The sequence below is a fragment of the Megascapheus bottae genome, chromosome 10 (genome assembly GCF_031878675.1).
Source record: "Megascapheus bottae isolate mThoBot1 chromosome 10, mThoBot2.hap1, whole genome shotgun sequence".
Lineage (NCBI taxonomy): Eukaryota > Metazoa > Chordata > Mammalia > Rodentia > Geomyidae > Megascapheus > Megascapheus bottae.
Genome location: NC_143518.1, coordinates 54,056,756 through 54,078,617, shown reverse-complemented (window position 1 = coordinate 54,078,617; position 21,862 = coordinate 54,056,756). Strand labels below are relative to the sequence as shown.

The 21,862-nt window shown below is 44.0% G+C and overlaps 1 protein-coding gene across 4 annotated transcripts in view; it reads left to right on the top strand.

The window, feature by feature from the left end:
- The window catches only part of Pfkfb2 (6-phosphofructo-2-kinase/fructose-2,6-biphosphatase 2), a 25,870-nt gene extending 4,008 nt beyond the window's left edge, over window positions 1–21,862 (top strand). The window contains exons 4-17 of one of the 4 annotated variants that reach the window (XM_090341300.1): window positions 5,233–5,358; window positions 5,832–5,928; window positions 6,308–6,374; window positions 6,501–6,575; window positions 6,938–6,994; window positions 7,943–8,067; window positions 8,940–9,147; window positions 9,553–9,699; window positions 10,532–10,636; window positions 11,349–11,478; window positions 12,195–12,257; window positions 12,463–12,527; window positions 13,363–13,554; window positions 20,239–21,862. In XM_090341300.1, coding sequence (XP_090197426.1) covers window positions 5,233–5,358; window positions 5,832–5,928; window positions 6,308–6,374; window positions 6,501–6,575; window positions 6,938–6,994; window positions 7,943–8,067; window positions 8,940–9,147; window positions 9,553–9,699; window positions 10,532–10,636; window positions 11,349–11,478; window positions 12,195–12,257; window positions 12,463–12,527; window positions 13,363–13,554; window positions 20,239–20,304 — 1,523 coding nt within the window. In that variant the 3' untranslated portion in view covers window positions 20,305–21,862. Of the gene's footprint in view, window positions 1–5,232; window positions 5,359–5,831; window positions 5,929–6,307; window positions 6,375–6,500; window positions 6,576–6,937; window positions 6,995–7,942; window positions 8,068–8,939; window positions 9,148–9,552; window positions 9,700–10,531; window positions 10,637–11,348; window positions 11,479–12,194; window positions 12,258–12,462; window positions 12,528–13,362; window positions 13,670–15,230; window positions 18,809–20,238 lie in introns of those variants that run through there. The other 3 variants (XM_090341299.1, XM_090341298.1, XM_090341296.1) reach the window with 3 other exon arrangements.

The window sequence follows — 21,862 nt, the reverse complement described above, 5'->3', positions numbered from 1 at the left end:
GGAGTGTCACAGAGTGCTTAAATGTAGTCTCTAGACTCAGACTATATGGACTTTATCCCCGGGTTTACTATTTCTATTGCTGAGTGCCCTTGAACAAGTTGCTTATCTTCTCCATGCTACAGCTTACTCCTTTAAAAAAAAAACAAGAATAAGTTCTGATCTCTCCTCCTGTCCTCCTTGTAGTTCTGATCCTTTTGCACCTTCTTCCTCTGCATATTTTTTTTTTAAACAAGGCACTCATTGTATCGTTCCCGGACCTCAAACCCTTGTTCCTCCTGCCTCAAATTCCTAAATACTGGGATAATAGACATGCACCACCATCGTGACCGGCTCACTTTATTTCTTTGTAAAGTAGCTTCTCCAAGAGTTCTGTGTTAAATCAATAACTATAAGAAAGCACCTCGACAAGTGTGTATGTAACTTTCCACAGATGACTACCTCTCTGTTGTATTTAATCTTGTATACAAATTGAATTGTGCTCCAGTGCTGCTGGGAGCTCACCATTTTTCTTTATTATTATTTTTAGCTGTACCAGGGTGTGAATGCAGAGCCTCTATTAGTTCAGCCACTTTCATATCCCTTTTTGCTTTACTTTTTAGATAGGGTCTCAAGCTTTTTTTTCCAGCCTGGCCTTGAATCATAATCCCCTCAAGTAGCTGGGATGACAGGTGAACTACTGTGCTTGGCTTGGATCTCCCCCTTAAAAGAGCCTTGTGAAGAATTATTATTTTTCCCAGTAAAGAATGTTTCCTCTTGGCGTGGGAGTTTAGCCTACTGGTAAAGTGCTTGCCTAGCATGCGCGAAGACCCAGGTTCAATTCCTCGGTACCACATACATAGTAAAAAGCCGGAAGTGGTGCTGAGGCTCAAGTGGTAGAGCTCTAGCCTTGAGAGAGAAAGTCCAAGGACAGTGCTCAGGCCCTGAGCTCAAGCCCAGGACTGGCAAAAAAAAAAAAGAATGTTTAGCAATATTGTAATCCAGATTTGGTGATCTGTGATACCTCTGTTAAGGGGAGGGGCATGCTCAGGTTACTGTAGCTGTGTGTGATCCCAAAGGGGGGGGAAGAGGGGGGGAGGGAGGGGGGGGAGGCCAGGAGCAGAGCTGATCATGATGGGTATTTCACTGTGATGCCCAATGTCAAACTTTCTAGCTCTGCATTTTTCTCCTTTCCTACTTTCTTCCTAACTCCTCTGTACTCGTACTTGGAGAACGTTCTGTTAAGGAAGCAGAAGTCTCTTCCAGTCCTGTTTTGTAGGCTCTCAGTCCTGCTCTGTTCTCTTTAAAATTTCTCCTTTCTCATCTATACTATTCTCTCTTTCATACTGGAGAACTCTGGGTTGTCTAGTGACAGAGTTATTTACATGTTTTTTGAGCCTTACCCCATGGTTTGTCTGTGGCACTGGCATGGCCCTAGGCAGAGACTATACAGTTATGATAGTACATGAGCTTATTTCTTTTATCTTTGCTATGGGGAGATATACCTTATTTTAATTCTTTCTGGTGCTTCCTACTGCTACAAGTAGGTGGTAGTATGTTCTGCCACCATGTTCTTTTTGCAAAACATTCTACATTGTGGATCTCTTTTACATGTTAGGAGATCTAGTCATTGCATTATGCGGATACCATGTGATAGGCCCATCACTGTGCACACCAGCAGTTGTTTTATTCATAGCTGCTAAAATTATACCACTGTTGGGTAACTTTGAGTCTGGGAAGTAACTGAGTTTTAGGACTTGAGGGCTCAAGAATGGCTTTAGGGAGTCAAAAAAATCTTCAAAGGAATATTATTGGGTTGTCAGCTTCTCCAGGGATGAGGGTACAGAGGAGTGCTAACTGAGGGGCCTAGAAGCAAAAATTAGGAGTAGGGGACATTTCTATGCTTTCCCCCATTACTGCCTTTTAAAAATACTTAATTTTTAAAAAAATATTGTGAGTAGATCTGGAACAGAAAATTTCTACATATTTTCCTCTAAATTCAAAAGTAGTATGTGTTCATGAAAATGCAGGCCAGGTACCAATGGTTCATGCCTGTAATCCTAGAAACTCGAGAGGCTGAAATCTGAGGATTGTGGTTCAAAGCCAGCCTGGGCAGACAAATCTGTGAGACTCTTACTTCTAACCAGTAAAAGACCAGATGTGGAGCTATGTCTCTGGTAGTGTGACAACCTTGAATAAAAAAGCTAAGTAAGAATGCTAGGCCCTGAATTCAAGCCCTAATATCCGCATGTGTGCATGTACACACACACACTATTTGATGGAATTTGGGCATGATAGCTAAACTAGTTTACAAAAAACATGAGCTTTCTTAGACTTTGACCTCAGTTATATGAATGTGATTATCCCATCCTACTGGTTAAACATCAAGAGCTAACAGATTTTACTACTTCCAGAGAACAAAAGTATTACCATACTTTATGCACTATATATCCCACAATACTGTATTTAGAGTGAACAGGGGAGTACATCTTGACCATGGAAAGGTTGAGAACCATTGCTCTCCTAGACTATTCTTCCAAATCAAGCCAGAGAACATAATGATATTTGCCCTGAGGATCATTTTGTCAAGTGCTAACCTGAGGCCAAGAGCTGGCAGCTGGAACTGAATGGACAGTCATGAGATCATGAGTCTGTCTGGTCAAGAGCTCTGACCTTGACTTTCTATTGTGGGACTGGGAACAGAGTTCTTAAACTTCTCTGGACTTGGTATTTTCCCCCCATTTATATGTTGCAAACCTTCATTTCATCGGAGCATTCTTATGAGAAATTATTTTTAAAAATGCATTTAAGGTCGAGAACACAGGTTAAGTAAGAAGAGAATTTTAAGAAATGGTGGCATTAATCACTTTGACAAATTATCTGTAGTAGAGGTTTTTGGGGGTTTTATTTGCCAGTCCTGAGTTTGAGCTCAGGGCCTGAGCACTGTCCTTGGACTTTCTTAAGGCTAGAGCTCTACCACTTGAGCCTCAACACCACTTCTGGCTTTTTTTTCTATATATGTAGTACCAAGGAATTAAATCCAGGTCTTCGTGCATGCTAGGCAAGCACTCTACCACTAGGCCAAACTCCCAGCCATTTTTTTTTGTTGTTGTTGTTGTTGTTTGTTTGTTTTTTTAAGACTGGACACAGTGTGTTCCTTGCTTCACCTAGGTGGCAGTATGAGATAAGGGGGGCGTGGTTTTAGGTTTTTACTCCAGAAGATGCCCTGGTTGCTATAGGGTTGTGTGGGTGTGCTCTGGGCAGAGGCTGACGGTGCCTGGGGGCAGGGCAGGGTGCTGGAGTCCCAGTTGGCCCAGGATTTCTTTTGTTCTAGCTTTCTCTGTTAGCTATGGGAAGCAGAACAGCTGGCTCCCTGGTTGCTTATGAGTGGCTGTGCATTTTAAGCTTCAGGGAGGGTTAGAGGGTTAGTACACCTTCGGGAGAAGGGCTTAATGGGCTGGAAAGTGTGTTGAGATCAGGCCTAAAGGTGCAGGTAATGAGCCAAGTCCTGGGGGAGGAGAGGGTGTGCACTCAGCTGGAGACCTTGAAGACTCAGGGGATTTTACGGCTTGAATGCAAGGCTGCTGATGCCAGGCAATGTCTAAATGTCTATCTGCCCTTTAGGCATTAGTGATCCAGGATTAATGGCCGCTGAGCCTACAGGGGGATGTTTCTTTGTTTCGAGATCTCTGTTTGGACAGAGATTAAAAAAAAAAAAAACCACTTATGTTACTCCATTGGCTGGGGAGCAGCTGGTCAGTGTCAGTATTTCTTCCATGCATAGGTGGTAAAGGACTACAAAGTTCTGCCTATCTCCTCACCCCCTCACCATGAGGCCTCACTTCAGTTTACTAAGACACCTTGCTAATCATCCCTAAGAAACTTGCTTTCCAAGTCAGTTCTCTCTCCAGACTGTCAGATGTCCACTTCCCCGATGAAAAAAAAAAGATCTTTAAACATCTCTCTCTCAAAATATTAAATATGCCAGGGCTCACAGCTCACATCTGTAATCCTTTTTACACAGGAGGCTGAGCTCTGATGATTGTAGTGCCAAGACAGTCTAGGCAAGAAAGTCTGTAAGATCCTTATCCCCAATTAAACACACACACACACACACACACACACACACACACACACACACACACACACACACACATTACCAGGTAACACCTTCCATGCTTCTGAACGGTTTCTTAGCTTTATCAAGACGTCTTGTTGTTGTAGAGAAGCAGCTACAGCTTGTAAGAACCTTTTTGGAAAGGAAATGCTGGGAAATAGAAGGTCTAGAGTGTTTCTTTCCTGTCCATACAGCTCTTCCCTAGGAGAAGAACTGGTAGAACCAGAACCCTCCCTGATAAACTCAGTTTATGTCTTGCCCCTAAGAAAGGGATGGCATTAGTTCATGTTCCTTCTTCCCCCCTTTTGTTTTTCCTGTGGCAGGATGGGTGGGAGAAGCCATGCCTTGGGTAAGCCAAGTGAGGCTGTAGAGAAGCTGTCCAGGAAGACCAAGGTCTAGAATGTGCCTGCTCTAGGCTAGGCTCATTATGCTAGTCACCTGACCTCTGCACGTATCTGGTGAGACTGATCTCTGCCAGTGAGCTTTCCTGAAATAAGTTTATTAAGGAAGGGTGGACCTTTTCAGTTGTCTTGCCCAGTGACCCTTGACACCCTTGTGAGTTAATGCTACCTTGAATCTTCCTGGGACCTACAAGGGCAAGGCTCTGCCTATTAAATCTCACTGTGGTTTATAAATGGAGGAGCCCTTGTGTAACCTGAGTGTGGAAGCCAGAAGTGCTTGGGGCAAGGTTCTTTTAGCAGTAGGCAAGAAAATGTCCGTCCCTGACTCTGAAGAGGTAGATAGGATCCTCAAGATAGAGCTCTGTGGGACTTACTTTGAACCAGCTCAATTCTGCACTGATAGATTGATAGCCACGTGGCTTTCTGACTAGGCATTGTCATATCAAGGAGGAGGCACAGTAACTTTCTTCCTAACCCTTGCCCTTCTTCCTATCTTTGGTATTTCTGAAATGCTCAGATATTGCAAAGTCATGTCTTAGTTTGGGTAGTTTCTAACATCTGCATGACCCTTTAGGAAGTGAATTTTAGGAGACTTTGCCCACTCTTCCTGACCCTTTGCCCCGTAATTTAGGAGGCTAAAATGAAGATTGTGACTCTAAAGTTCCCAGAGAAGTGTGTGAAGTTTACTATACTAGTAGTCATTTTGATTCTATTTCTGTTCATTTCCTTTTCCCCTAGCATGGGCCTCCTACATGACCAATTCTCCAACTCTCATCGTTATGATTGGCTTGCCAGCCCGGGGTAAAACCTATGTGTCTAAAAAACTAACACGCTACCTCAACTGGATTGGGGTACCCACCAAAGGTAGGTGTGAGCTATTCCTGGGGAAGTGAATGATTAGTTCCTGGCTTCACATTCTCCCTGGCATCAAGGGTATGGGGTACTTCTGGATGATGTAGTGGCGGTTTCGTTGTTTGCTTAACTTATTGTTTGTCCCCAGAGTTGTTTTATTCTGGCCTGGGCTGAAAGGATATGTTTGATAGGAATATTCAGAATTAAGTGAAAAGTTGAGGATTAGTGGCTCATGCCTGTAATCCCAGGCTATTCAGAAGGTTGAGATCTAAAGATGATGAATTTGACGCCAGCTCATGTAGAAAAGTCTATTGATTTCCAATTAACCACCCCAAAGCTGGAAGTGGAGGTATAGCCCAAATGGGAGAGTGGCAGTCTGTGCCCAGGTCCAAACCCTGAGTTCAAGCCCCATGTGCAGCTTGTGTGTGTGCACATATGTGCGGTCATATTCCATTGCTGCTGACGGGGTTGGGTATCTTCCGTAGTGTTTAATCTTGGAGTGTATCGGCGGGAAGCAGTGAAGTCCTATAAATCGTATGACTTCTTTCGACATGACAATGAGGAGGCCATGAAGATCCGCAAGTGAGTCTTTTTTTTTTTTTTTGGAGTCCTTTTCCGAGTCAACTCTCTCTGTGCCATCATGAGGCTATATGTGATAGGGCTTTGTGTAGTGGGAATTATGTGATGGACGGATCATTTTGGAATTGGCTGGCTAGGAGAATCGAGTATTGGGAGATGCTCATTTGCTTGAAGGCTAAGACTTAAGGAGGAGTAAGATAAATGCGCTGGGAAAGGCACAGGGGGGTGTAAAAACCTAAGTGGGAAAATTGAAAGAGGCAGTTGAGGAGACATTTTGACCTGTGGGAAGCTGAGTGTGAAAGGATGTGACTCCTACAACTGTTTGTGTCTCTGCTGTGTGTGACCTTCACTCCTCTTGCCTGTTCCCTCTGCTCTATGACAGACAGTGTGCACTGGTGGCGCTGGAGGATGTGAAGGCCTATCTCACAGAGGAGAATGGGCAGATTGCGGTAAGCCTGTCTCCTCCTTGGTCTCCAGCCTTTCAGCATCTGGGCTCCTTAGTCCCTCCTGGTATCTGCCTTCATGGAGCCCATTTTTCCTTTCCCCTTCAATGTACTTTGCTGCTTCCTGCTCAGGTATTTGATGCTACCAACACTACCCGAGAGAGGAGGGACCTGATTTTGAACTTTGCTGAGGAGAATTCCTTCAAGGTAGGCTCTGATTCCATGTTGGGGAAGGATGAGAGAGGAAATGAGTGAAGATGGGGAATTGGGGGGAGGGGCACAGAGCAGAGTCTGGTGAGGGCAGGGTTAGATATGTGATTCTTTTCTCTTGGGGCATACCCCCAGTCCTTGAGTATTTTCTTTCAGGTCCCTTCTCAGACCTTTAGCTTGTATGTGTGAGGCCCAGGGGATGTGGTAAGAGGCATTTTTGAATGAGGAGGCTTTGAAGGTCACCTTCATGAGGAAAATCATGGAAGATGTAGTGGCTGGGTGGGGTAGGTGAGCCTGTGCTGTTAATGAACAGTCTGGCATTTTTGACTTGCCAATCATTCCCTTTTCTTCATGGCTAGGTGTTCTTCGTGGAATCCGTCTGCGATGATCCAGATATCATTGCTGCCAATATACTGGTGGGTGACATGATTGTCTGTCACCTTTTGTGCCCTGTATGTATGTCTGTGTGTCTGTGTGGGGAGGGCTTCTGGGTAATGGAAGAGAGAAGCAGATCTGTTTAACCTCACACAAATTTGTTCTATCAGAGTACCATCCAGTACTTCTGTACTCTTTTCTTAGGAAAAGAAACTAAGGAAGGATTTGAAGAATAAGCTAAGAATTAGCTGTTGTATGGACACCAAGATTTAGACTGTGGGAGTCTTAGCCTTGTGTACTGATATTATCTGGATGTTGAGACCTGAATATTACAGTAGATCAAAGACCTTATCTGTTAGAACTGCCTTAGTTAGAAGAGCATTATCTGCTGGCTTAATCTGAAACAAGGGCTTTCCTTTGGGAAAAGAGCCTGCCTGTTTCCCTCTGTCCCCTGACTCCCATTTGTAAACTAACCTATAATGTTTTGATCTGTCAGCACACTATATATTGAGAAACCCAATACACAGAATCCCTCATGTCCTGTGAGATCACAGCGGAAGACAGTCCCTGTTCAATGGGTTGTGCTTGTCTGTGAGAGTAGACCTCACCTCATTACCACCTAAGGGGCTTTCCCAGCTGCATAGGAACTAGGGTCATCTGAGGAAGAGGCCCTGCATTCCAAGTCAGGCATGGAGGAGAGACAGTAGGAGAAAACTAGAGCCCATTTTTTCTCCACTCTCCCTTCTCAAGGAAATGCACAAAGGGGGTTGGAGCCTCAGCCAAGGGCAGGCACATGATACTCAAGTTGTCTTTTCCTTCTTGGTTGCCAAGGTCACAGGGCAGGAAAGAGGTGGGCAGAAATGCCAGTGCTCTAGGAAAAGACCAGCTTTCGTGGGATTCTTTTCTCAGTTTAGCCATAGCGATTTATAGGAGGGCTTCTTAGGACAGACCTCTGAGCAGGTCTCTGAAGACCGTGCCTGTGATTCCAGGAGGTAAAGGTGTCCAGCCCAGACTACCCTGAAAGGAACAGGGAGAATGTAATGGAGGACTTTCTCAAGAGAATTGAGTGCTACAAAGTCACCTACCGGCCCCTTGACCCAGACAACTATGACAAGTAAGGTTTAAGGTTGTAGTTTGTTTGTTTTTGTTGGCCAGGGGGTTTGAACTTGGGCCTGGCACTGTCCCTGAGCTCCTTTGCTGAAGATGTTAAGCCACGGCTTTACTTCTGGTTTTCTGGTGGTTAATTGGAGATGAGTTTCACAGACTTTCCTGCCTGGGCTGACTTTGACCTGAGATCTTCAGATCTCAGCCTCCTAAGTAGCTAGGATTGCAGGTGTGAGCCATTGGCTCCTAGCTAAAGCTATAGTTTGGAGGAGCTGAAGCAGGGCTCTCATCTGGGAAAGGAGCCCTTTTCCCTCTGTCTTTTGAGTTCCATCTGCGAATCTAGAACTCTAATATTCACATTATTATTATAACATCTTATTCTTCAATACTGAAGTGTTTGTGTATTATCCATTTTTTACCCCCCCCCTTTTCATGCTTTTCCCATCTTATATTATTGCCATTTTGAACTGGAGGCTTCCTGTTTGAACTGGGACATCCTATACATTGTTTAGCAAACTCTTGGCCTCTGCCCACTACTGGTATAGTAGCACCTCCAAGCTTACAATCAACAGCAAATTTTGGCCTTAGCAAAATTTTCATGTCACCCAGCATTGGTAAGCTCTCCTGATGGAAAGACCAAATTCTGTTTACTGTATTTATTTACATTGCATGCCATAGTACGAGTGCTGAGAAAACCATACATGTGGCTTGGTAGCTCATGTTGACTGAGAAATTATCCCTATCTTCCCATTCCCTTCTATAAACCTGGAAATGATGGGAAAGGAGAAGGAACTGCTGTCGAGTGTATCCTCCCCCCATAGGCTTAATCTTAATTTTTTTTTTACTTTAGATCTATTTATTTTGCCCCCTCTTTTGTATCAGGGATCTTTCTTTCATCAAGGTAATGAATGTGGGCCAGCGTTTTTTGGTCAACAGAGTCCAAGACTACATCCAGAGCAAGATTGTCTACTACCTCATGAATATCCACGTCCATCCTCGTACCATTTACCTTTGCCGACATGGAGAGAGTGAATTCAACCTCTTAGGGAAGATTGGGGGGGACTCTGGCCTCTCAGTACGGGGAAAGCTGGTGAGTAGTTAACCAATGGGCTGGATTTTCTAGGCTTAAGAGATAGAAGCGTATGGTGGAGGTCATCTATTTTATCTCCTTCTTCCTAAATCCCATGTGAGCTTAGAAGTGGTTTCAGAGTCAGGCAGGTGCTAAAAATGCCCCTGCTCAGTATCCCTAGTTCTGTATTAGAGAATAGGTAGCTTTCTTCTGTGAATCATTCAGGCATTAGACAGTCACTGGGCACGGGTTGTGTTCTTAGCAAAATGGGTGCTCCAGTTGATGTTCATTTTCTCTAGGATTTGTATTTTAACCATGACTGGATAAATAGCCCATTACAGAAGGAGTTAGTTGTGTGTGTGTGTGTGTGTGTGTGTGTGTGTGTGTGTATGTGTGTGTGTGTTAATTTTTATTTTCAAACTGTAGTTTTCCCAGGCTCTAAAGAAGTTTCTGGAGGAACAGGAGATACAAGACCTCAAAGTATGGACAAGCCAGTTGAAGAGGACTATCCAGACTGCTGAATCTCTTGGGGTGACTTATGAGCAGTGGAAGATTCTGAACGAGATTGATGCTGTGAGTGTGTGTGTGTGTGTGTGTGTGTGTGTGTGTGTGTGTGCCGGAGATTCAGGAATAAACTCTCAGAAGTCATAATTTGGATAGTTTTTTTTCCTAGATAATTAGAATCACTAGGAAGAAACTTGGAGGAATCTGCATATGTGGCTACGGGGTTGGGGGAGACAGGGAGAAGTGCTGGGAGAGGGAGGAAGTGGGAACAGTTGCAGCCCACATCAAGACTTCTTGAACATCAGTGGCAGTGATGGGATTTAAACCAGTTTTGACCCAGTCCCTCTGACCTCTGGGAGGACTAGAGGTAACCATCACTCATTTTGTTCCTTTGTATGTTTTGTTCCTGAGAATAAAGAAATAGCCATTACTGTCCTTAAACTTTTGTGCTTAAGATTATTAGTAATTCTGGGGGAAAAAAATCCATCCCCCATATTTCTCTTGGCTTGCTCTAGCTAAGAAATTGAGCACAGAAGTAGACATTTTATGTTTTCCTTTGTTCTTCTCTATATTTTTATTCCTACTGAAAGATTTCCATTTCCTTCACTTTTCCCTCCATGCTTCCTATACTTTTATCCTGAGTTGATTTTTCTTGAAGTTAAGGCTCACCACAGTAGTAGGAGATAGTGACCATTAGAGCTAGGAAACTGCCTTCCTCTACAGTGGCACTCACCTAGTGATACCTTGATCACAGTGAGTCCGGATTTATGAGGAATCCAGCATAGGGCCTGGTATGTGGTGGGAAATAGGTATTCTTCAGCATTATCCTCATTAGCGATGGGGTGTGACTGATGGGGTAATGGGCCTGACTACTTCCTCATGCCAGCATGGCTCCTTGCAGGGTGTGTGTGAGGAAATGACGTATGCAGAGATTGAGAAGCAATACCCAGAGGAGTTTGCACTCCGAGATCAAGAGAAGTACCTGTATCGATATCCTGGTGGGGAGGTGAGACTCCCCTGGAGGAATAACCACTCAGCCCTTTGCCTGGGGACTTTAATTTAGAGGGGAGGACTGAATGTGATCTTCCATGGTGAGGAAATAGAAAAGACACGTCTCAGGCATCATTTATTTTCCTACTTTTGGACCATACTGTGTTTAATTCAGGCCAGACAATCACAGCCATCACTTGTTAAGATTTCTAGGGAATAGGGTGATGAGTCCTCTGTGTTGAGAATGATGCGGAACCAATGTCATCATTTTTTTTTTTAACTTTTTTCTTTCATTCTCAATCTCACCCCACCCAAGTCAGTAGTTACTAATTAAAGTACATAGATCATGAATTACATCCCCATCATGTAAGTGGCTTTCTACTCTAGGGATGTGCAAGGCAAAAGTAAATAAAATGGCAAAGGTCCAATAAACTCAAGTTCTCTTGTTGCCTTATCTGTTAATCACGAATCTGTGGACAAAAGAGGAAAAGTTTGAACTCAAACTTCCTTCCTGGAGTTATAGCTTTCGTAGTCTAAATACGGATCTTTCAAGATCTAAGTCTACTCCAGGTGCTAGGGAGAAATGGATACAGTGTGGCTGTATTGAGCCTCCTGGAGGAAAGCCAGCCAGGGAATGGAAGTGACCTCTGGACTCTGGGACTCAGTCACCATCTTGGCTGCCTGCTCGCATCTGGCCTCCTACCAGCTCACCCCATTTCCCCCCACAGTCATACCAGGACCTGGTACAGCGGCTGGAGCCTGTCATCATGGAGCTGGAACGCCAGGGCAATGTCCTTGTCATCTCCCATCAAGCCGTCATGCGCTGCCTCCTGGCCTACTTCTTGGATAAGGGCGCAGGTGCCATTAAGGGACAGGCTGGGAGAATGCCTCCATGGGGTGAGGGTGGGGCTTACAGGATTCCTGGTGTGGGACCTCCCCCTCTTCCACTCACATTAGAGTGCATTCTTCAGGCAGCAGAGCAGAACTCCCAGCAGCCATCTGTCAGCTACTTGCCGACTTTACTCCGCTACTACAAAAGCTCTCAGTGCCAAGCAGCTGCTTTGGCATTGCTTGATCTTGCCTGGCTGAAGCACCAGCGTTGTGTGGATGTTCCTGGCAGCATCAGGAGAGTGACTGAAGAGTCCCAGCTTGTTGCTCTGGATACTAAGAAGTGGTGGTATCTCAGAAGCATCTTCATCCTTTGAGTTGGGAGTGAAACAGCTTTTTCTAGTAAGAGCAACAAGGAAGAGCTACTGCCTTCCAGTCCTTCCTTTCTCTACTCCCTCAGCCATTGGAAGCCTACAGGCTGGCCATAGGAGGCCATAGTCTTCTCTTCCTGTTTATAGCCTATTATTCCTGTCTTGCTTTCATGAAAGGATCCAGATTGACCATATTTCCTTTCTTACTACTTGGGCCTTGATACTTGCTTGGAATGGCAGGGAGAAGCTATGCAACTCTAGCTGGTAGTCAGGGTAAAGTGAACTCATTAAATGCATCTTTGATTCTTTCTTCCACTCACTGGACCTTACTGTAGTTCTACGTGCCTTCCTTCACCTGCCTTTTTCTGTTTTCAGATGAGCTACCATACTTGAAGTGTCCTCTCCATACCATCTTCAAACTTACTCCTGTGGCCTACGGTAACTATGCAATCTGGTTGGCAGGAAGTGGGGATGGAGAAGGTTGGGAAATCTGAGTTGTCTCTGCAGGTTGGAAATTGCCTTCCATTTCTAAAAGGTTGCATATATTTGTGGTGTTATGATGGTACAGCTCCCCATTCTGAACTCGAGGAATGATCCATGGCTCCTTTTTCCTGAAGGCTTTTCTTTCTACCGTTTTTCTCAGGGTGCAAAGTAGAAACAATTACCCTCAACGTGGAGGCTGTGAACACGCACCGTGACAAGCCAACCGTAAGTATTTTCCCACAGATAATCATACCAGGTTCCTACCTTGAGTCTTTGAACCTTTGGCATCAAGAAACTGGGCTTCTGAGGCCGGGAGTTTGGCCTAGTGGTAGAGTGCTTGCCTAGCATGCACGAAGACCCGTGTTTGATTCCTCAGTATCACATACACAGAAAAAAGCCGAAAGTGGTGCTGTGGCTCAAGTGGTAGAACAGTAGCCTTGAGAAAGCCCAAGGACAGTGCCCAGGCCCTGAGGTCATGCCCCAGAACTGGAAAAAAAAAAAAAGAAAGAAACTGGGCTTCTTCTGATGTTCAAAAGAGAAACAGATCCAGTACTCTTTCAAAAGGAAAAGATATGGGAATTATTTATTTCTTGAAATGAATTATCTTTCATGAATCTTGGCCTTAAAAGTTGGTTCCTGGAAATTCAGTTAAATATGGAAAGTGCTTGGCTGGAGTGATATGTAGATTTCTCTTGACCTTTTTCCCCTTCTCGCCCCAGAAGGCCCCCTTTTATTCGTCAGGGCCCAGAGGAGTCTTCCAGGGGGGTCAGCAGGTTTTGTTGGGTTTCTCTGTTTTTCCTTGGTAAACTGTGCAGTAAGTAGGGCCCTTCCTTGTTAAGCCCCTTTCCTGTTTTGGAATGTGATGCTCAGGGAATGGATGGCATTTTGACCTTTCTAGCCCCTGGGGCTAGGAGACTAGGCCATGTCCAATGCAAGGCCCTGTGCGTAGAGGAGTAGGAGGAAGGAAGTTGAGGTTTAAAAGCTTTTTTTTTTTTAACCTTCATGGGTGAGGCTGTTGGCATGGCTTTCATTTGTATGGTGTCCCTCCATTTCCAATCAGAACAACCTCCCCAAGAACCAAACCCCTGTAAGGATGAGAAGGAACAGCTTTACGCCTCTGTCCAGTTCGAATACAATCAGGCGTCCAAGAAATTACAGTGTTGGGAGCCGGCCCCTCAAGCCCCTCAGCCCTCTTCGTGCCCTGGACTTGCAAGAAGGGGCCGACCAGCCGAAGACCCAAGTCAGCATTCCGGTGGTGTAACCGTGTGTTTCCCTCCAGCCCTTGTCACTAATCACCAAGGAGTAACTTAACTTCCAACCCCACTCCTACCCTCAACACCTCACCACTCATCTGAAAGCACAGTTGGGCCAGGTTGGTTCTGCGTGTGCAGACCAGCTCAACCCACTTTGAAGTATCTCCTTACCTGGGGGCAAGATGACATGATGGGTCTTTTAGGCTAGGTGGCCAGTTGGGGTGGTCTGGAGGAGGAGGAGCTAAGCATGCCTCCTGGGGCTAAGCATGCCTCACAAATGTGGGTTTCTCTGTTTCCTGGTGTCTAAACTTACTAATGTCCTATGTTGATGAACTGGGGAATGGTGTTGGAGGGAAACATGAAAGCCCATTTGTCTTTCACCTTTGTCCCTTTCTTGTGTCTTTTGGTCAGCATCCTTCCTTGACTCCCCCACCTCCCTTCCATCTCCCTTTTGGATAGTCCCAGGTCGTGCATGTGTGGTGGTGTCTTTTGAAGGGGGGGCTGTTGGTGTGGGAGAAGCTTGGGTTCCTTTGGTGGTGGTGTTGGCAGTGAGTCTCTGTGTTTGGAGAACTTCTCCTTTACATTCCTTCTCCCTTCATCGCCAGCCAGTCTGCCCAGGATAGAAGACATCCACAGAATGTCCTAAAGCTTACCCATGGACCTAGGGTGAGAGTCTCTTTCCATAAGAAATGGTCACAGGTTTTTGATAGTCCAGGGGAAGATGGCTCTGAGGATATGGGTTATGTCTTGCTGTTTTTCCCGGCAAGAACTAGATGTGATCTTTTTTCTGGCTGTGGAATGGGGTTCTCTGTTCAGGTAGACTTTCAGGTTCATTGCCAACCCAGCAATTTTCCTGTCATAGCCAGTGATTTCTGGGCCTGTTTGGAAGCAGTGAGCTAGACCAACAAACCAACACTATGTCCAAATTGTTTCAGGAAAAAGAGGGGGGGGGGAGAGAGAGAGAGAGAGAGAGAGAGAGAGAGAGAGAGAGAGAGAGAGAGAGAGAGAGAGAGAGAGAGAGAGAGACCTCATGAAAACTGCTCATTCTTGTCCAGTAATTTTTTTTTTGCCAGTCCTGGCCTTGAGCTCAGGGCCTGAGCAATGTCCTTGGACTTTCTCAAGGCTAGAGCTCTACCATTTGAGTCTCAGCACCACTCCCGGCTTTTTTCTATGTATGTGGTATCAAGGAATCGAACCTGGGTCTTCATGCATGCTAGGCAAGCACTTTAACCACTAGGCCAAACTCCCGGCCTCCAGTAATTTTTTTAAAATCACACTTTTCCAAAACTTAGATTTCTTCTAACATATTTTTCTAATGTGGAAAAACTCTGGTGATAAATGTAATCTCTCTTATTTCCCCACTTCACTTGTACGGAGACTCCCTTATATAAATACCCTGAGATGTCCCAGGAAGTCATAGTTCTTGACACTATATTAAGCCCCTTCATGGCCTATCATGGCTTACCCACTGTTGTTACCCAAATTGGCATATGAAGTAAATGAGTATATACATGTACATTTTCCTGTGTTCTCAGGAGAGATTTAGAAGAGTTGGGTGGCTCTGTATCTCTCAACCGCTTTATAGTAGAAATTGGTAAGAGAAAGTTGGCTTTTGTCCCAGTGTTTTTCATTCGTTTGTTGTTTGTGATAGAAATCTTTTCACCATTCTCTCCAGGAGCATTCCTTCGAATCACCTTTAGAATTTTTGGAACACGTACCTGGCTGGGTCCATTTGAGTCAGGCTGAGTGCTGATTCCCAGTCTCTGGGATTAGTGTCTGGACATGTCCGTGTTTCCTTGTGACTCTGATTCATACTCCAGGATAATAACTCCTCCTGATGAAGCTGGGTACAGTAGTTTCTTGGACACATTTCAGCTTTGGAATTCTGAGCTTTCTTTGTTCTGAGAGGAATTCAATATTAAATTAAAGCCAGGCAAGTTATTATAAGTTCTCATCTCATCTTTTCCTCTTCACAATGCAGGAAGACATGGAACAAAGCACTAAACTAAATAAATGTCCTTGGCTGGCAAGAGGTACTGAGGCAGACCCTCTCAGACGATGAAGGCTGCCAGGCACCAGTGTCTCACGCCTGTAATCCTAGCTACTCACGAGGCTGAATCTGAAGATCATGGTTTGAAGCTAGTTGGGCAGGAAAGTCCAGGAAATTTTTACCTCCAGTTAACCACCAGAAAACCAGAAATGGAGCTATGGCTCAAATAATGGAGCAACTGAATAGAAGAGGCAAGGGGAAGGGACTAAGCCCTGAATTTAAGCCCCAGATGCAGCGCACACACACACACATATGAAGGCTGTGACTTCAGGTAGCTGCCTCCTAGCCTTGAGTTCTTTACTGTTCCATTTCTCTTAGAATACCTCAGCCAGTTTGGAAACTTTAGAGATTCTCTCAGAACGATATCTAAGATATAAAGTAACCCGCTCTTCCTAATAAGCTATTGAATAATGCCTTTAGTGTCCTTAGTTGTAGGCCTCTGGGCTGGGCATAGGACTCACAGAAGAAAAACAAAAGTTTCCAGCCCTGAACTAAGTTACTTTGAACAAAGGGCAGTGCAATTTATATCAAGGGAACATGTGTAAAAGTACAGCTCACTGAATCTAGATGTGTTGACATTGCAGTGGAGAACAGATCGCTGCTCTGGCTCTTGTCCTGTGGACAGAGAGTTAGAAGGTAGATATGTCCCCTCCTCACAGTATGACAAAGAGATGTGATCTGGGAGGTATGTGTGGCATTTTTTTGCCAGTCCTGGGCCTTGAACCCAGGACCTAGGCACTGTCCCTGAGCTTCCTTTAGTCAAGGCTAGTTAGTGCTCTACCTCTTGAGCCAACACATTAAGGTTTTTCTGTGTGTGTTACCGAGGAATCAAACCCAGGGCTTCATGCAAGCTAGACAAGCACTCCACCACTAAGCCACATTCCCAGCTCCTATGTGGCACTTTTATAAGCTTGCCTTGTGTAGCTTGGATGGTGGCAACTCGAGCTCAAATTGAAATTCAGTCATCGCTACTACTATGTGTGATGTGAGAGTAAGTCAGAAATCATAAATGAGGAAAAGGGAAAACTTCTGGGTTTAGGCTGTATCATCTTAGAAGGGACTTTCTTTGACCATGTATCATTGATTTAGCCTATTACAATCATCAGAGCCAGGTTCTTAGACTCTCTGTCTGTTGACTATTTTGCAAAGTATTGGTTTGCTTCCCCCAGGAAAGGAACCAAGGTGGTCTTATTGTAGGACAGGAGAAGTTAGAATTTGAGAGCAGCAAGATACTCAGAGAGCTTCATGAAGGAGAAGCCAGGACAATACAGAATCAAACAGGAATCCTATTCCAATTGTGAGAAGTCCCATTTGAAACCTTTCCTGTTCTTCTCACCCCTTATTAGCTTGAAGGCATACTGGCAGTAGGTACATTTTCTTGGGTTTATATCATAAATCCTACAAAGAAAACATGGCCTTTGGAATACTCTTTGCTGAGGCTTTTAGTTTTGTTACTGGGAAATAGGTGGAGACTTTGGCATTTTATTACCAGTATAGAGTAAGGAAAAGACATTCTTAATACAATTGATTTCTTTTGTTTGTTTCAAAGTGGAATGAGAAAGTCTGTAAGTTATTTGACAGAGGAATCAGAAGCAAATTTGGAGAACTCTGTTCTGTCCTTATCTCCTAATTTCCGGATTGACTTTCAGTCTTTTGTTTTGGTTTAGAGGAGGGATGGTTCACAATGATTTAGGATGAGAGTAAGAACTTCCTTTAACAACACACATTGTGCTAGCGTTCTGTCATTGTTCTGGTTTCTCAAGAAGTTAGGGTCAGAGATACCATATATTTTTACTCCAAGACTAAGTGGTTGAGTGTTTCAAGTGAGCATCTGGGCGGTTCCCTTTGCAATCCACATTTGATCTCTGGAGGCTCTCACATTTGAACAAACAAACAATATACATATTTGGAAGTAAATCCATTTTAGGATTTTTTTTTTCTCAGGACTGGAGATCTAAGATCTGATGCTTGGGGTTGCCAGTGGACAAGGTGAAACTTGTCCAGTAGTCATTAATTAATAGCCGGGTGATGTCTCCTGCACATCAGATCATGTTTTCCAAGCTTACAACCCATGCTATATTTATTGCTAAGAAATTTACTATAATTACCCACCTTTCATTGCATATACTTCACTTGGCTTGTGTTTAAAAAGGTTTTTTTTATCTTAAGTATATACAGGCTCACGCCTGTAATCCTAGCTACTCAGGAGGCTGAGATCTGAGGATCTCAGTTCAAAGCCAGCCTGGGCACTAAAGTCCATGAAACTCTTATCTCCAATTAACCACCAGAAAACCAGAAGTGGCACTGTGGATCCTGGGGTAGGGCGGTAGCCTTGAGTTAAAGAGCTCAGGGATAGCGCCCAGGCCCAGAGTTCAAGCCCCATGACCAATGTGGGAGAGTGGGGGGGGGGGAGAATATGTAACAACTGGGTCAGATTGCAACATTGAGTTTTAGATTTTTTTATTTTTTTCCTTAGAGGCAACACACATCAGCAGTTTGTACAAGAATGTATATTTACTGTGTCAGTTGCCTTGACAGTTTCTAGTAAGTCTGTAAGCCAACTACTACCTGTTTATCCATTGTACTGCCTGCTAATATATGCACATGATTGTAACTCTCTGTCTATATCACATTTCCTAATTTTAAAAAATGAACTAAATACTTAGAAAACTAAGCATATTTTCCTCATGGAGAATTTCTGTATACTGAATTTTTCATAAGCATAACTTGTACAACAGTGGCCAAAACAGTTATTTTTTTTTAAGATAACAGTTGTACATCATGTGTATAATATTTGGTGAAGTCAGTTAAGGTACTGCTTTGTTCAGAACCTGAAGTGATGTCTACTAGATTTTATCATATCCAATCCCCCACTTTGAGGCTTATTGTCTGTCCCTAAACTCTCTGTATTATCCATTTACTCTGTCATGGCATGTACCATCCCCTGGAAGAGTTTTAAGTCTCTCATGTCTTAGGCTTCTGATCTAATTAAAAATTTAAAGGAAATTTTGAATTCAAAAACTTGATTTCTAAGACTAACAAGTATTCTTTCCAATAAGACTTCACTGGAAATCTGTGACCAGAATCTTACAGTTTTTGTGTCTGAATTCCTTGTATATATTTTTCTATATTGAAGTAACGGGATAAGTAACAGGATCTCATAGGGTGATGGGTTTTTTAATGACAAAGGACTGATCACAGATGGTGCCCTTTGCGGGGGGGGGGGGGGGAGAGGGGGAGAATAGGAATGGGGCTGAGAACTATTGTTTTGGATAGCAATAGGCTAGAGAAAGAGAGTTGCACTGTAGCTATGTTGAAAGGGGGATTGTCAATCTTTAGCTGTATTCTAATTTAATCTGATGATAATGATAGCAAAATATTTTACTCAGATCTATTTAAGGTATGTATAACTATTTGAAATGTTTCTTTTGGGGGGAGGGTATGAGAGAAAGAGAGAGAGTGTTGTGTGTATGTGTGTGGAATGGGTAAATAAAATTGTTGAATAATTTGAACCTACCAGAAGACTTCTGGGTTTTTTGTTTTATGTTTTGAATAATGTTCCCCAGCCACTTCCTACCACTTTACCGCATGCTGCTGCGTAATGTCAACATTGTTGTACAAAACAGACTTGGGCAAAGCCCGCCTATTTCTCAGTGTGCCTGGAGACTATGGAACAGGCATGGTGCTCTGTCACCACCTTCTGGGAAAGATAGGAAGGACATGGGAGGTACAGGAACATCAGTAGTAATGTGTACCTGCTGGTGACTGTGTAAGAAGTAGGAAAGAAACTGTAACCCCTCTGGACATCAGCCCAATAATAAAATAAAATTAAAAAAAAATAAAATTTAAAAAAGAATTAGGAAAAACCTTAACACATGACCATGTAGGTTCACTATTCCCAGTAGCAATATATAACTCAAATTAGTTGCACTGTTGCTTCTAAAATATACCCTGTCTCTTCCTAAAGAGATTACAGCCAAGTGGGTATTTTCATTCCTGGACGGATGTGGTTGTTTCACTGTCTTCATTACCCTAACAATGACCCAGGAGCTCATTAGTAACACAGATTCTCAGGTTCCACCTCCAACCTACCAAATCAGAGCCTTCATTCTAATGGTAGTAGTTGACTCAGGCATATTTAAGCATTTGATGAAGATTTGGTGGGAGAAAACTGTAAGACATTAAAATCCTAGATTATGGGAAGAGGTTGATCTATGCGATACTTGATTTCAGAAGGGACATGTAAACAGTAAAGATTGTCCTCAGGATTAAGTAGCTCCTGATCATATTGCCTGAGTGGCCTGCATACTCTTGTTTGTCTGTTTGTCTTTAACCACAGGGGCATGCCCACTTCAGTCTCATATCTTGGGTGTGTAGCTTGTGGCTAAGGTCTAAAAGAGCACTTGGCCTAATGTGTTCACAAGGTTGGCTTCTCAGTTAAAGAAGCCTATAGCTATGCCATCGCAGTTTGTCTGATTTTCCAGAGTCAAGGTGTGTGGCGACAGAGTAGTGTGTCCTCACCTACATGGGGACGTGGGGATGATAGGGTGGAGGGGAGGAGGAATTCTACTCACTTCTCTTCATCTTTTGGCTACAGTAAATGGCTTTGCTTCTCTTCCTCTCTGACTCCTAGGGGGTGAGCACTCGGCAGACTATGCAAACGCCGGTCTCTGTGGCATCCCTCACATTGCATCCTTGAGGCCAGATCTCTCGGAGAAAGCCATCTCCTGAAAAGCTTGGGAAGTCAGCACCAGCAAGGCTAGAACAGGACGCTGAGTGGACTCTGCAAATTTGGGGCCACTGAAATAGGACCTGGAGAAACATCTCATTTCTTCCCCTCATGCCTCCTGTGGGGATATCAGCTATACTGTGCCTCAAAACGTTTAACAGCCTCAGTCAACTGTTGTCTCTTTGCTGGGTGTTCGCCCACGTTTGCAAATGTCATGCTGTTTAAGAATTGGCTGGGCGCCCGTGGCTCACACCTGTAATTCTAGCAACTTAGAAGGCTCAGATGTGAGGATCATAGTTCGAAGCCAGCCTGTGAAGAGTCCCCGTGAGACTCTGATCTCCACCAGAAAACTGGAAGTAGAGCTGTGGCTGAAAGTGATAGAGTACTATCCTTGAGCAAAAGAGCAGACACAGTGCCCAGGCCCTGAGTTCAAGCCTCTTGACTGGGAGGGGGGGAGAATTTTACATTCTGCCTATGGTTATGTATGCCCCTAACCAGTTTTTTTTTTTAACCTAAAGTGTAATGCACCTCTTCAAAATTGATGTCTAGGTGAGAGGAATGTACTCCAGGAAGTCTTTCCCATGCAGTCAGAGCTGGTCTTTGTATCCATATCAGAGTCCAGTACCTGTGCATCCACCCAAGCCCCATCACTGGAAATGACACATTGCCAGGGCAAGTGGAGATATTCTATCCCTAAAATATCACTTCTGTGGAGATTGAAGAGTAATGGCCACAGCACATTCTCCATTTAGAGAAGTTTTCCTCTTTCCAAGCCTTTCGGCACAGCTTCTAATGGTAACACTCTCCCGTAAAGGTACCCGTAGGTAAGCGTTTTTGTTGTGGTTTCTACGTAAGGAATGTTCTCTCTTTTTAGAAGAAGAGCACTGGCTTAGTGTTGTGTGGTGATGAGAGATAGAGAAAAAATTAGTGTGTCATTGCTATCCCACAAAGAAATTGAGTGTTGTTGCCAAGTGCTGGCGGCTCATGCCTATAATCCAAGCCACTCAGGAGACTGAAATTGACAGGATCATGGTGCGAAGCCAGCTTGGGCAGGAAAGTCCCTGTGACTTTAATCTTCAATTACCCAGGAAAAAAAGAAGTGGAGCTGTGATTCAAGAAGTAAATCACCTCCTTGAGTGAAAAAGCTAAAGGAGAAGACCCAGGCTCTGAGTTTAAACCTCCATCCCAGCACCCCTCCTCACCCTGCTTTTTTTTTTTTTTAAGGGTGTTGTGTTATCGTCTATATGAAAGCTACGGCTGGGTAGTGACTTTGAGGGCTAGTTACCACTACTGAGATCAAGACAGGAGTTGCGGCCATAATCAGCTATTCTCGCATGTTCCCATTGAAGAAGCAAGGCGTCACTGCATTAGTTAACTAGCTTCTCTTACAGATAAGTCAGATTTCCACTCCCTACATCCATGACTGTCAAATGTACAAACAGTTCTATGTCAGTGTGATTTTAATGTGATTACTTCTGAGGAAGAATACACACTCCCCAAAAGTTTATTGTGTCTTATAAAAGACTAT